General features: G+C 36.2%; 1 protein-coding gene across 5 annotated transcripts in view; it reads right to left on the minus strand.

Moving 5' to 3' along the window:
* CTNND2 (catenin delta 2) overlaps window positions 1-13,746 on the minus strand; it is an 892,725-nt gene that overhangs the window by 399,956 nt on the left and 479,023 nt on the right. For all 5 annotated transcript variants that reach the window (XM_078066561.1, XM_078066564.1, XM_078066562.1 and 2 more), the window contains 2 exons: window positions 5,937-5,971; window positions 5,429-5,545 (listed from right to left, as the gene is read on the minus strand). In XM_078066561.1, coding sequence (XP_077922687.1) covers window positions 5,429-5,545; window positions 5,937-5,971 — 152 coding nt within the window. The remainder of the gene's footprint in view (window positions 1-5,428; window positions 5,546-5,936; window positions 5,972-13,746) is intronic.

Here is a 13,746-nt window from a genome sequence, read left to right on the forward strand (position 1 = left end):
TCCCTATTGGCCCTACAACACCAAAGGCAGTGGAGGAAGTGAGTGTGAGTGAATTTTGAAAGGAAACAAATGGATGCATATAGTATCTAAAGACAACTTTAGACTTGGAACCATGACAAACTTCTGGAAAGGAGATTGTCTCATTTGCATTTCAAAATCCAAAGGCATATGATGAAGTGATTTCATAGGAAATGAGCAATCCAAGGATGAACTCAACTAACTTGAATAAGTGCATTTCCAGGAAAAGACTTGGGGTCTCCAGAGTCTAGGTGACAGTCCTTAACCACTGGTAGAATGGGGTGAGCATCAGGACTTAAATCCAGGTCTTCTGACTCCAAGGGCGGGATGGGCTACCTTGTACCCCTACCCAGAGGGTCTATGTTGGGTCTAACTAAGGACTGGTTTCCACCATAACAGAAAATAAGACAAACCAGTTCTCTTTCCCTGAGCATATCAATATTGCGAGCCACATGATCAATATACTTATCATTTTGTTTATTTTAATTATTATAAAGTCCTTATACTCCCAAATCACTTTGGCATCCTTTGGTGCCATGCTTACTAGGAATTATGAAAGTATTCACTTCATAAGGATGTCTCTCACCTTTACTATTATTACTGCATAAAAATATAGGGAGTTATATTTTACAATATCTTAATAACTTCATCCCTCAACGATTTTCTCACTACATAACAATTAAGTATAAGCACAGCAATTAAATAAAAATGACAGATTGTAAAACAACAGTAAATAATATATTCACCTCTGTCCAACTACATATGATTATTCTATTTGGATTCTATCTGCTCAGAATAGTAACCTACAAGATTGATTCTTGATTTTTTGAATATGTTCTGATTTGAAAACTCAGAATAACATTCTTTTCTGTATCATAACATTCAGAATATATTAAGCTCCTAAGTTTTCTTTTCCTCCTGAATGCTGGGATTTTCTAGAACATGGTGGAATTTCAATTTATCAATATGCTACAGATAGAAATAATTACTATTTCAAAATACAATATTTAAGCAAATTAACATTGTCTATTAACATGTAAGTCATTTTCTCCCAAGTTCTCTATTCGATTTCTGATTTCGACTGGCATATATTTTTGTTAGTTTTTGGGTAAGACATAATCACCCTTATCTCTGAGTTTCTGTCTCCGAAGATGCACGGATTAAATAAGGTACTTAGTCCATGGCAGTTCAGGTCAAGCTGTACATCATGTGAGAACATAATGGCCCCAAGCTTCTATCAGTAACTTGTTTTTTTCCCCAGCAAAGCAATAACAATTCTCCCAGTGACTCTGTGACACATATTTGTTAGAATTGGAATTACACAGCCGGCAGTCACGAAATGGTGGCAGGATGGCAAAGGTCGTACACGTGATTTACATACTGTTTAGGATAGCACTTCTTAAAAAATGCAAAGTGTTGGAAAATACTGATAAGTACATGACACTATAGTTTATAGCAGAGCAGTTACTGCTTGCCTTAGGGTCAAGAGGATGGATTTACTAAGATTCAAATTTATTTTAATCAGACCGTGGAAAGAAAAATAACAAAAGCTTTTAAACACAGCAAATTAAACACTGTGTGCTTGGGGGTTGAGACTGGTTGTCATTCTAATACGTTCAGAATATATTAAGCTCCTAAGTTTTCAAGCTGGTTTTAGATTGTATTTAGTGTTGTTTTGAGTGAGGACTAAGAGACTGGCTCTCAAGGGCAGTGTGTCAGGTCCAATTTAACTTTAGCTATTTCATGTCGGTTCCAGTAAGGAACCCAATCAAGTAATCACCAAAACAAGGGACTCCGAATCTGATGGGCTTGCACTCATTATATGAGATGTGTCAAAAAAGTCACTACCTATCTATGTGTTAAGTTTATCCAACAAGAACATAAACATGGTATGCTGTTCTACTACTTAATGGGATGTCTTGCTGCTTATTTGCTTTGCTCTGCATAGTCGTTCTCTGCCCTTTTCTCCAAGTAGACTGTCCCTTGCTCTTTGGCTTATGATCGGATTTGGTCAATAGGAGGCACGAGGACATCAGAAGGCGGGAGGAGAGAGGTTAGGATGTTTATTCTTCTGCTCCTGCCATGCCTCTTGACTCTGCCGGTACTATTCCTTGGACTTTTCCTTCAGGACCAATGGTGGTAAGGGCTTCCCTCTGTTGCTGCTACCCAAGTACCTCCCCAGACATTGTATTCCCTTAATCTTGCCCTCTCCTTTGTAAATAGTCCCAGAATTAACTTCTCTTCAGTTTAACTCTATTGAGTAGAATCTATTTCCCAGCTGGACCCTGATACAAATACAAAAGCAATTGAGACTTCTATTTTATGACCTTCTAAACAATTAAAATTACTCATCATTGATCCCTAAAGTGATAGTTACCTACTCAGTATTTTTAAATTAATTTCCTAAAATTTACTTAATTAGTTCAGTCTCAAAGTGACTCTGAAAATGTTAAGAATAAATGTAAGAGCACTGGGTGTTATGCACAAACAATGAATCATGGAACACTATATCTAAAACTAATGATGTAATGTATGGGGATTAACATAACAATAAAAAAATTAAAAAAAAAAGAATAAATGTAAGAATAACAGTGTTCCGCATTTCACTGTGGTTTAGATCCTTTGGCATAAAACGTGTGGGTGGTGATTTTATCACCTGTTTGTTTTGCTTTGTTACTTTTCCTATCTCAAACAAGGAGGCAGGGACATGCAGGAAAAACAATCAACTAAAATCCTATGAGTCTTCAAAAAGATAATCCAGTACATAAAAACATGAAGTAACTAATCTTTCTGAAAGACAAAAATTCAGCAGTTGCCAAATACATTCCAAAAAAACCCCTACTGGAGTATTTAACGTTCCTGTAACAAAGCTACGTCTTTTGTAGGTAATTTTTGAACATGTATTACAGGAAAACAAAAGTGAACACTAAAAATTCATTCCATTTCTCTCACGTGTAGCACAGTGTCTCAATTAGGAAAGCTGAGGATTATTAGTTGATTTAAAGTTATTTAAAAGTTCATAAGATTTATTCCTTCTATCACTTTATTTATCTCTTCTACTCTTTTGTTTTATATTATTTTATCTTCACATTACTTTTATTAGTCCCATCTTCCTAGTTTCTTTTGGTTTAATTTAGCCCTTTTTAAGGTTTCCCCAAAATGAGTACAACATTCCTTTACCTTGTCTTTGTTTTTAATAATAAAGTTAAGATTTATTCTGAATGTAGTTTTTTCCCCATACCCCTATGTTTTCATTATAAAATATTGCTACATTATTTGCTTTTTAAATAGTATGTAATTTTCTGTTTTATTGCTATTTTGATTCAGTAGATCTAAATGCGTGTTTCCTAATTTTAATGTGAATATATTTTATCATTTTATTTACCTTTAATTTTACTGGATTATTATTAAAGAATGTGACCTTTCTACACTTTTCAATTTTGGGGGTTCTCTTTACTGCCCCACAGCTGATCAAGGTTTATAAATATTCCCTGGACATATATAACAAATATATATTATAATTCAGTGGATTTAACTTTCTAGATACATTTATTACATTGGTTTGTTAATTATTTATTTCAACTTATGCATCTTTTTCTTCCAGTAATCTGTCTGATTCTGAGACATGTGCATTACTGGCATGTTCGCAATAGTATTTTTTATCAATTTCTCCTTTCATTCTTAATAATTTTTGTTTTAATATCCAGACACTATTTTGTTTGGTGCATCATGTTTACTTTGTTAGTATGAGTGTATTACATCTTTATGAGCCAAGACATTTTCACTTAGATAACTCCTCTTTGACCCTGCTTAGGGCTTCTGCATTAAACTCCACTTCATCTCACAAATTCTTCCCGATCCCAGTTTGTGTTTGTTGTATTTGCTGTTGCTACTTTGCTCCTTTAACTTCAACATTTATTTCATTAATATAAGTGTGTCCCGTATAAACATCACATAATTATTTTATCTTTGCTTATTACAAACTTGAATTTTTATTCTTTTCAAAGAATTCAGTGTGCTCAACTATAGTGTGTTAAGTTGATATACCTGATTCATCCCTTCTATATTAACTGGTTTGCCTCTTATTTTACATTTTCCTTCTTTTTTCTGCACCTTCTGGGTATTGAAGGTTATCCTCTCTCCTAAACTCACAATAGAATATGTTTCTCTATTATTATATGAAAAATGTGATATCTAATATCACCTCCTCTCTCAAGACACACTATTTTATCTCTGCTTTCCTTACTTGAACAAAGTAAGTACATGTGTCTCAAATATTAATTAAATATAATTCTAACTGCAACCACCCCTATAAGGGAGATACATTTATTGACTCTGAGAGAGAAATAATAATTCTACATTTTTAAATATAAAATACAGAGGACAAGGATGCTACAAATCATGCATCTTATTTTAGGAGTTTTATTGAGGGGACGCCTATGGGTTTAAACACATCTAGATATTTGTGATGATGCTTTCCTAAGAGTAGTGGTACTATAAAAATTGTAGAGAAAGTGAACTAATGTGTAAATTTAATGGTTTCAAGACCGAAATGTTATCTTATTCTTGTATCTTTCTTTTAAATAACAAACCTTGGTGGGTATTCAAGGAAATTTTATATTTTTAAATGAAGAAATAAAATGCTCCAGTGATTTCCGATGCAGAAATTGCCAGGGTGATATATGTTTTAATGATTTAGTTTTTGGCTTTTTGTGGTATCTTATTAAACTAAGTCAAGAGAATTTTATGATTTATTAAAGTGGAGCTCATTTCAATTCATAGCACTTTTATTCCTAAGCCTCAACCACTATGGTTGAAAAATATGTAATTAGGAGGAGATGAAGAAATTTTTAAATATTCTGCTGAGGTTAATATGCAATGCAAGATGGCCACATATAGAAATATAAGGGGTTATTGCATAGTACTATAGCATAATACTAAGTATTTAGTACTGCATATATTATATTGAGTTTTTCTATTTTGTTATATAATTGTCATACTGTTTTAAGATCTCTACCAAAAATGATCTGTATAAGTAATGCATTCACAGTTAATTTTAAAGCAGACACTGTATTGATTAAAAAAATATATGGTGAGTTCATTCAATGTGATAGTCTAGATAGATGCCAAAAAGGATATCAGAGAATTGGTGAGAATCACCACTATGTCAGTAACTGGTTAAGAAATCTAGATGCCAATTACTGATTTAAGAGAGCTTGTAATCTAACCTCACGTGAGTTGGGGTGGGGTAATGTGGGAAGGAACTAGAAGAGAGTGGAGTGAAATGGATAAAACAAGTATAAACACAGGCTGAGGTCCTATTAGATATGACTCACTGTGTTAATTATATGAGAATAAAGAATACTCTTATATTTTAATTGTCTTCAAGCATAATTGTCATTTGACTTACTTTCACCTGTTGAATAATCCTGTGGGTCAAGTATTCCTGATTCCTGCAGTGATCTAATACAGGAGTCCACCAGCTCAAGACCTGTTGTAAGTTCGTCTTCGATGTCTTTTTGACCATCTGAAATACAATATTTTCAAGTGATGAATAAACGCATGATATTGTTATTATTAAAGCTTTAGGCTACTCTTTAATAATGAAAAGTATCCTAAACAAAGACATTACGTCCATGAAGTTCTCATTAGATTTCATATTGTAATTCTTGGTCAACCAGTAGCAGAAGCCAAGGCCAGCCAATTCCATGTATCCATGAAAATCATAAAAGTTTCTAGGGAATTGAGAGAACTTAACTCTCAGGAAATCATGAGCTATCACAGCATCATTTAATTTTAGTGTTGTGGTCTTATCGTGTCCATTTTTATCGGTTTTTTTTTAAAGTTCACAAAGAAATTAATCAATAAAGACACAGTGTAGAAATAAGTGTAAGTTTCATCAAGAAGTTGTACCTTACCTTGTGATTGCCAGTGAAACTGCTCTTCTGCTGAACTATAAAAAAGAGAATACACAGGTGTAATGCACTGACTGAAACCAAGGACCCTAGACTATAAGACACATAGTGCGTTAGAGTAGTAACGCACTATGGGCTCCATGTTGTGTCTTATTTTTATTTATTTATTTATTTAATTTATTTATTTTTACTGAGAAAAGAGATTCTGTTCTGATGCAATCTTAACTTTAATCCATTTGATGTATATCTCTTTTGAATCACAGGTACTCGTGTGTTATAAATGGACACTCTTCTGTAATTTTCAGAGAATAGTTTTTTTTTTTTTTTACAAAGCCCAACCTGTTATACTCATCCCTTACAACAGCTTCTACATGGATGGAGGTGTACCCAGTTTTAGTTATTTTAAAATATGAGGCTGACTAGTTTCATGTAGACTTTGTCAGGTAGTCTGGGAAAGATATAACCTCCTTTTTCATTATAAAGAAGATACACTAAATCTATACCTTCTTCCAGACATTATCACATGAGCAGCTCCTGTCAGCTGATTACTAGTTTAAATTAAATAATTTAAAACTTGTAACACTTTACCACCAATTGGATATACAGTTCCCCAATTCTCCCTTTACAAAGACATTTTGTAAGACGACCTAGGTAGGAAGGGCAGTCCCTGTACAGGATATGCCAAAGACACTGCACAGATTTCATCTATGGAGGCAACATAGGTAACTTTTGAACGATTTATTAAATAGATAAATAAATTTAAAATTTCTAAACATGCATAACTCTTTCATTATATATGCAAATACTTTCTACATGCCCCCTTTTTATGTGTCAATAATTGGTAAGACATCTAGATGCCAATTACTGACAGGTATCATTTTGAGAATGATTTTCTACACTTATTTCACTAAAGCCTCTACTCTGATCAAGGAGCTTCTATGAATAGCTCATCAGTTGCACAACAGCAAGTGGATTTTAGACCTTTAATCTGTACTTCAGAGATGGCTTCTGAATACATTTACAGAGGAACAAGGAAAAGGGAATTCTGGTATAAATCAGTGTTCAAAAAAGCTATGATTGATATACACGAACACAAGGATAGTCCTTTAAGGGACATGTGACTTTTACAGGGTGTCTTGCTCCTCAACCCATCCACTTTAGCAAACTGGGAAATGGTTTCACAATGGTGAAAACTATAGACAGAATTGATACGTGAAATGGTAACTTTACAAATTCAATCCAATGCAAATTTTCTTGTATCAAAAAGGTATGTGCTATATAGTGGTAATAGAGAACTACAAAGTTTCACACTTAAAACAGAAATGTAATCCTAAAGTCAATATTTTAAGAATTGCATGCATGGTCAGTTAGTAAGTGGCATTTTAAATGGGAATAAAAAATGCTTTCATATTTATAGTAGGTTGAATGGTGCCCCTCACCCCCAAAAGATATGATCACATTAAATCTCTAGAAACTGTGTGCAGCTACTTATTGGAAAAAACATTTTTGTAGATGTAATTAAGTTAAAGGTCTTCAGATGAGATCATCTGAACCGTCCTTCTAAGAAATAGAAATGGAGAAAGACAGAGAAGAGAAGGTTATAGGAAAGTGGAAACAGAAATTGGGAGTCCTGCATGTATAAGCCAAGAAATGCCTGGAGCCATCAAAGAATTTCTAGAGCCATCAGAACCTGGAAGAGATAAGAAATGATCCCTCCCTTCCCCCCGAATCTTCATAGGGAACACAGCCCTGCTGACACCTTGACTTTGAACTTCCGGCCTCCAACACTGTGAGAGACTACACTTCTTGTTTTGTTTTAAGCCACTCAGCTGTGGTAATTTGTTATGGCAGCCCCAGGAAACTGATAACAGTATTTTTCCGATACAATACAAATGCTCTCCGTACACCCTCCAGGATTTATGACTATCTCCCGGCTGCTACATCCCTTTGGCCAGTATAGCCCTTCTCTAAGTACTTACTGTATACCTTGGCTCCGCTAATTCCTGTCAACCACAATGCTCCTTAGATAGATGGCGAATAAAGGGTTATAGGTGTTAAATACCTTGACCACACGGATCCTAAGGAGCTCAACAACGACTTAAACTAACCTGTCCCACTCCACAGCTCCTATCCTCGCTCACAATAAAAAGTCATGGAGGGCAACACCCTCAAGTGACTTCCCACCTGAAGCAGTAAGAGGAAGTCGATGGAGGCCCTCGCTACTCCTCTCCTCAGGCACACTGTAGAGCACACTTCACCCCCCCGTGCACACAGATGGGACCATGTAAAGCCTATGACAGGAAGTGACAAGTGCCACTTCCTGCCCCAGGCACGGAAGGGCAGGCATGCGATCCTCATGCTCTCTGTCCTAATCCCTCTGCGATGGGTCCCTGAGTAGGAGGGAGGAAGATTTCTGCCAGCCCCGAGAAGACACAGCATGAGTGAGAAATAAAGCCCTGCTGTGTGAAAACTCTGGAGCTGGAGGGGGGTTTGTTTCTGTAGAATAAATGTCACACTGAGGAATACAGAAATGTGTCAGTATTTGAGGCTGTAAGGTGTTTCTTGCTTCTCTGCCTTCCATTTCCACAGCGTTGCATGGGGAGGAAACGTCTGGGGTCACTCTCACACAAATAAGGTGGTGTGGCAGCTTTTACTCATCCCGTGAGATGTATCTGCTCATCTACAATAATGGGCGATTTTATGTGTATGGCTACGCCTCCCAGTTTTATATAATATTTACTTTTTGCTCATCTCTTTCAAAAGTGTTTCGATTTTATGATGCAACAGAAACAAGAAGAGACATTTTGTATTGCAGTTGAAAGAATACCATTCTCAGTGAATATGATGAACAATCCTCTCAAAGCAGAGGAACCTTCCTTTTGGACAGATACAGAGCATTAATCATTTAAAAGGTTTCCTGATTCCTTTAGCACAGTTAAAATGCATTAAAAGTATGACTGATCACAGAAAATAGAAGTCCCAAGAGAAACTTGGTTTGGATTTTATTTCTATTAAGTACACACTTTACTCGCTCTGTTAGGGGATTTTATGCAATTGTATATCTTATACACTTGATTCCTTCTTTTAAAATTGCTTTTGGGTGGATGCTTTTTTAAAAAAAGCAAACAAACTATTTATTCATCCAATAAACACAGATTATGCCTATATGCCACACATTCTTATTTCAGCTGTTTAGGAATTACTCATGGTGAACTTTCTCCCAATTATATCGTTCAATTTAGTATAATATAAAAGTTATTTCTGAAGCAGTCGTAACTCCCATGCATGTTAAATTTTAGAAAATAAAGTTTGCTTTACCACCAAAATGCTGTTTCTTGAAATACAAGTAATCTGTAAAGAATTAAATTTAATAAAATAGAGATGTAATTTAGAGTAGTCAGTATGTATTTAAACATAACTATGTACAAGTTCCAGAGCCCAATTATTATGAGCAAAATAAAGACTACCTAACATTTAACTTTTAAACATATAGATAAATATGTATATAAATCAGTAGTGCTAGGAAACAGTTTTTAAAACAATATATTAAAAGCACAAATCCTGGGGCACCTGGATGGCTCAGTTGGTTAAACATCTGTCTTCAGCTCAGGTCATAATCCTGGGGTATGGAGACTGAGCCCCACTTCGGGCTCCCCGCTCAACAGGGAGTCTGCTTCTCCCTCTCCCTTTGCCTCTCTCCCCCACTCGTGCTCTCTCACTTGCTCTCTCTCTCAGTAAATAAATAAAATATTGATTTTTTAAAAGCACAAATCCCAATAGGTAACACTTTGATAGTTCTCACTTTAAACTAGACAATATTCTAACTGATTTATAGTTAACTTTCATGACAACAGCTTTGAGATAGGTACTGTTTTCCCATTTTACAGATAATGAAACTGAGGTAAAATGTTCAAGAACTTGCTGGAGGCCCCACCTCCAGCAAACAGTGGAGGCAGGATTATGACCCTGGGTATCCTGTTCTAGAGGCTGCATTCCACACATGTGGTGACATAAAAATTAAACTCCTACGTGATAAAAACAAAAACATAAACATAAAACCATAAACCAAGTTGAAAAAACAAGCCATGTCCTGGGAGAAGATATTTGCAATGCATATAACTTAAAAGGGTTAGCTTCCGGAACATTAAAATAACTCCTACAAATCATTTTAAGATAAAGATTAAAAGGTCAAATAGAAAAGAGGTCAATGAATATATATATTGCTGATGCACAGAAGAAAAAAAAATCAAGAATGGATGGTCACTGAACATATTAAAAGATACTCAAATCTATTAGCCATTGAAAGAATATAAACTAAACACAAGGCAGTTCTTTATATTCCACAGGCTGTCAAACAACTAGGAAGTCTGACAGTATTTTGTGTTGGAGAGGAGGTGGGGAAATAAGAAACTCTCATACATTGTACATGAAAGAGTAAAGCAGAGACTTGGGTGAGCGATGAGGCAAAATTTGGTAATGTTTTATATGCAGATGCCCAGTCACTCAGTAATTTTGCTTGTAGGCAGAGCTTCTAGGGAAACCTGCACACCTACGCTCAGGACACCTGGACCAGACTGTTCATGCCCACACGTTAGCAGTAGCAAGACCGTGGCAACAACCTACGAGATCAGTAATAGGGAATGGACAAATATAATAATGTGATTGCGTACATATGTATGGGATCAACACTATTCAGCAGTTAAAATAAATTAGCCAAATACATAATGTATCAACATAGGTTGTTCTCAAAAGCAAAATATAGAGTGGAAAATGCAAATTTCACATATGTATTGCCTGATCCCAATTATGTGAATTTTAAAAACACTGACTAAACAATATTATGTATATGTACACATATGTATTCACACATGTATATACACACAAAGGTTACTTTTTAGTTTAAACTAGTTTTACATCTATCTATCTACCTACCTACCTACCTACCTACCTATCAAGGGAAATCATATAAACATAGATTAAAAGTTACACCAAAATTCATGATGGTGGTAGCCTCTGAGGAAGAAAGAGAGAAATGCCTGAGAAGGGGTAAAAAGGGAATTTCTCTTTTATCCTTAATGTTTTACTTCATGAAAAATGAAGGAAAATGTTAACATTAATTTAGGAATGCCTTAGGTACTTGGAATTTAAAAAATCATGATTCTTACATTTAGAAACATGTTTAGTTAAATGCTTAGGTAAATCCTTGTAACTCAGTTCCACATAAACCCCCACCACTGTTAGAATCACTCATAGTTGGAATTCAAATAATGCAAAAAAAATCTGAAATATGTAAGTCCAAATAAGAGAGGGAAATAATGGATTTAGAGCTATAATTGCTTTTGTCTCCATTTTCTCGGCGATAAAAGTGACACGATCACTTTTGCTGCTTTGATATAAGCTTAAACATTTCAAGTGAGCCACCAATAACTTCCAAGTTCTGCGGGCATGATGCTGGGGAAAAACTAGTTTATACCGAAGAATAACCTCTGAGATCCTTGAGAAGTGATTTTCACCCTTATTATTTCCAGCATGATAGTCTCCTTATCCTCCTCCAGCCTACTTCTAATAAATAAATATATGAAAGTTCGGGGAGTTTGCTTAACGTCAGGAAAAGACACAAAGCCACGCATTACCAGAGCAACTCTGTCTGTCATGAACCAGCACAAATATCTTTTCTCATTTTCCTTTTCAGCTTTCTGATGCCCAGAGCATCAGTCCCTACCCTGTAGCATGTGGTGTATTATTCTTCACAATATGATTCAAAATGAAATAAAGGTAAGGAACTACGAAGGATTTTTTGGTGTTGTTAGTTTGCTTTCAAGTTAAGCAATGTACCTAATACAGAAGCCAGAGAAACTAGCGTGAAGTAAGTGGCGTCAGAACTAATATTTGATTGGTCAAAAGTCCCGATTACTGTGGAAATGTAACATATTTGGTAAGAATGCTGAGAAGGGATTGCCCGTGCTGCTGGGCTGCCCTCTTAGCTCAGTGCACTGTACCCAGACCGAATTTGTTAGGATTGGTGAGTAACTCTGCTTCCCCCAGAACTTCCTGAGCAACTGATTTCCCTTCAGTCTACTGCCTTGTGGTCTCTAGATGTATCCGTGGTATATTCCCAAATGAATGTCCTATTCTCTCCGCCATGCCACTGGCATGTTTATTTCTTTCTTAGATCCTACATCCTCTATTTTACCTATTCTCATTAGAAATATAATTTTACAGCTATTATAAAAATGTCTATAGGGCTACAACGGATAGCCAGAGGACCACAGAGCTCCCAAACCAGGAGAGTTCAATACATTAGTTTGTATCAAGTGATTTATTTATCAGGTGATCAGGGCCTGGCAGGTCTTGAGCAAATATGGAATTTTACATATTGCTAGAATGGTTTTTATGGCTTGTAGGTTATGACTTACTCTATTTTATCCTTTGGAGCCACTGCAGTCCTGTCGTGGGAGGGTTAGGATGGGGGACAGACATGGAGAAATGAGAACAGAGGACACTAAGAAAATACCCAGGCATGGTGGTGTCTGTGCCGAGGCTGTTGGTCACAGCCAGTCCTGGAGCAAATGGACACAAAGTCACCACACACTCTTGGCGAGTGCTCACGGTGGCTCTGGGTATACGGAACAGAGAATGCAGCATCAGCTCCTTGGGACTCTAGTCCGGTAGGGATGTGGGAAACCAGCACTCAAAGCTGGGAGAACCATCGCGTGAAAAAGTGTGCTCGAGACAATACTGCGCACAGGTGCGTAGGACTTGGAGCATGGAACTTAATCTCTTTAAGCCTCAGTTTCCCCATTTATAAAATGGCGATTTATTAGAATTTCCCATAGAGATCTTATGAAAACTCATGTATGTAAAACCCACAGAATAGTGTGGGAGTATAGAAGGCATTAAAAAAAAAAAAAAAGTAAGCTCTCATTATCACATGTAGAGCAGAAGGCTCAGAGAGTATAGCCAGGTCGGAATTGAAAGTTCGATAGGTCTACCATATGAAATTCAACTTGTCCATGCTGGGGACCAATAAATACCATTACACCAGGAATGTGACAAGCTTTGCACAATTTAAATTGTCCACCTTTTCTTTTCTCTACACTAACATTGTAAAGAAAAAGAGGCAGTCTGTGATTTCCACAGAAAGATGATTCACTTTTAAACCGTAAGTTTGCCCATCAGTCCTGCACAGAATGCCTCTCTCTGCGGGCACCTGCTACTGTTCTCGCCGTAGTAAACAAAACAAAACAAAACAAAACAAAACCTTAAAGTCTATTTGTTATTTTCAAAACCCTAGAAGAAAATAAGTCAGACCCAAATTGCTATTATTAATTTCTTTCTGGTTTGAGGCAGGGGAAATTCATATTCCTAAGTTAATTTTGCTGGGGTTGGTGACTGACAAATTCTCTGAACAACTAGGAGCGGTTCCCATGCTGTAGCCTGGATACACACGGTCGCAATGTTTATCACAGGGCCCTGCGACAATGCCAGGCTTGTGCGCTGGCCAGTGGGGAACTAATGGGACTAACAATGGGGAACTAACGTGATTTCTGTTTTGTTTTAATTCCCTCAAAAATACATACTCCAGTTTCTAGCAACCACAAAGAATTAGCCCTCGGCTCAACACCCTAAACGCGCTATCTACACAAAGTCAAGCTCTTACCATGGGAAAGACATAATTTCAAGTTTCTCTTCTTTGAACGCTTTTCTACTTTGGAGTAAACTGTAGTTATATTACAAGAGACAGATTGTGTATGAAATTCTATATCAGAAGAAGGAACAATGGGTAAATTATAAACTAGAAAATTCTCATGTT

Source organism: Halichoerus grypus, chromosome 2 (genome assembly GCF_964656455.1).
Source record: "Halichoerus grypus chromosome 2, mHalGry1.hap1.1, whole genome shotgun sequence".
NCBI lineage: Eukaryota > Metazoa > Chordata > Mammalia > Carnivora > Phocidae > Halichoerus > Halichoerus grypus.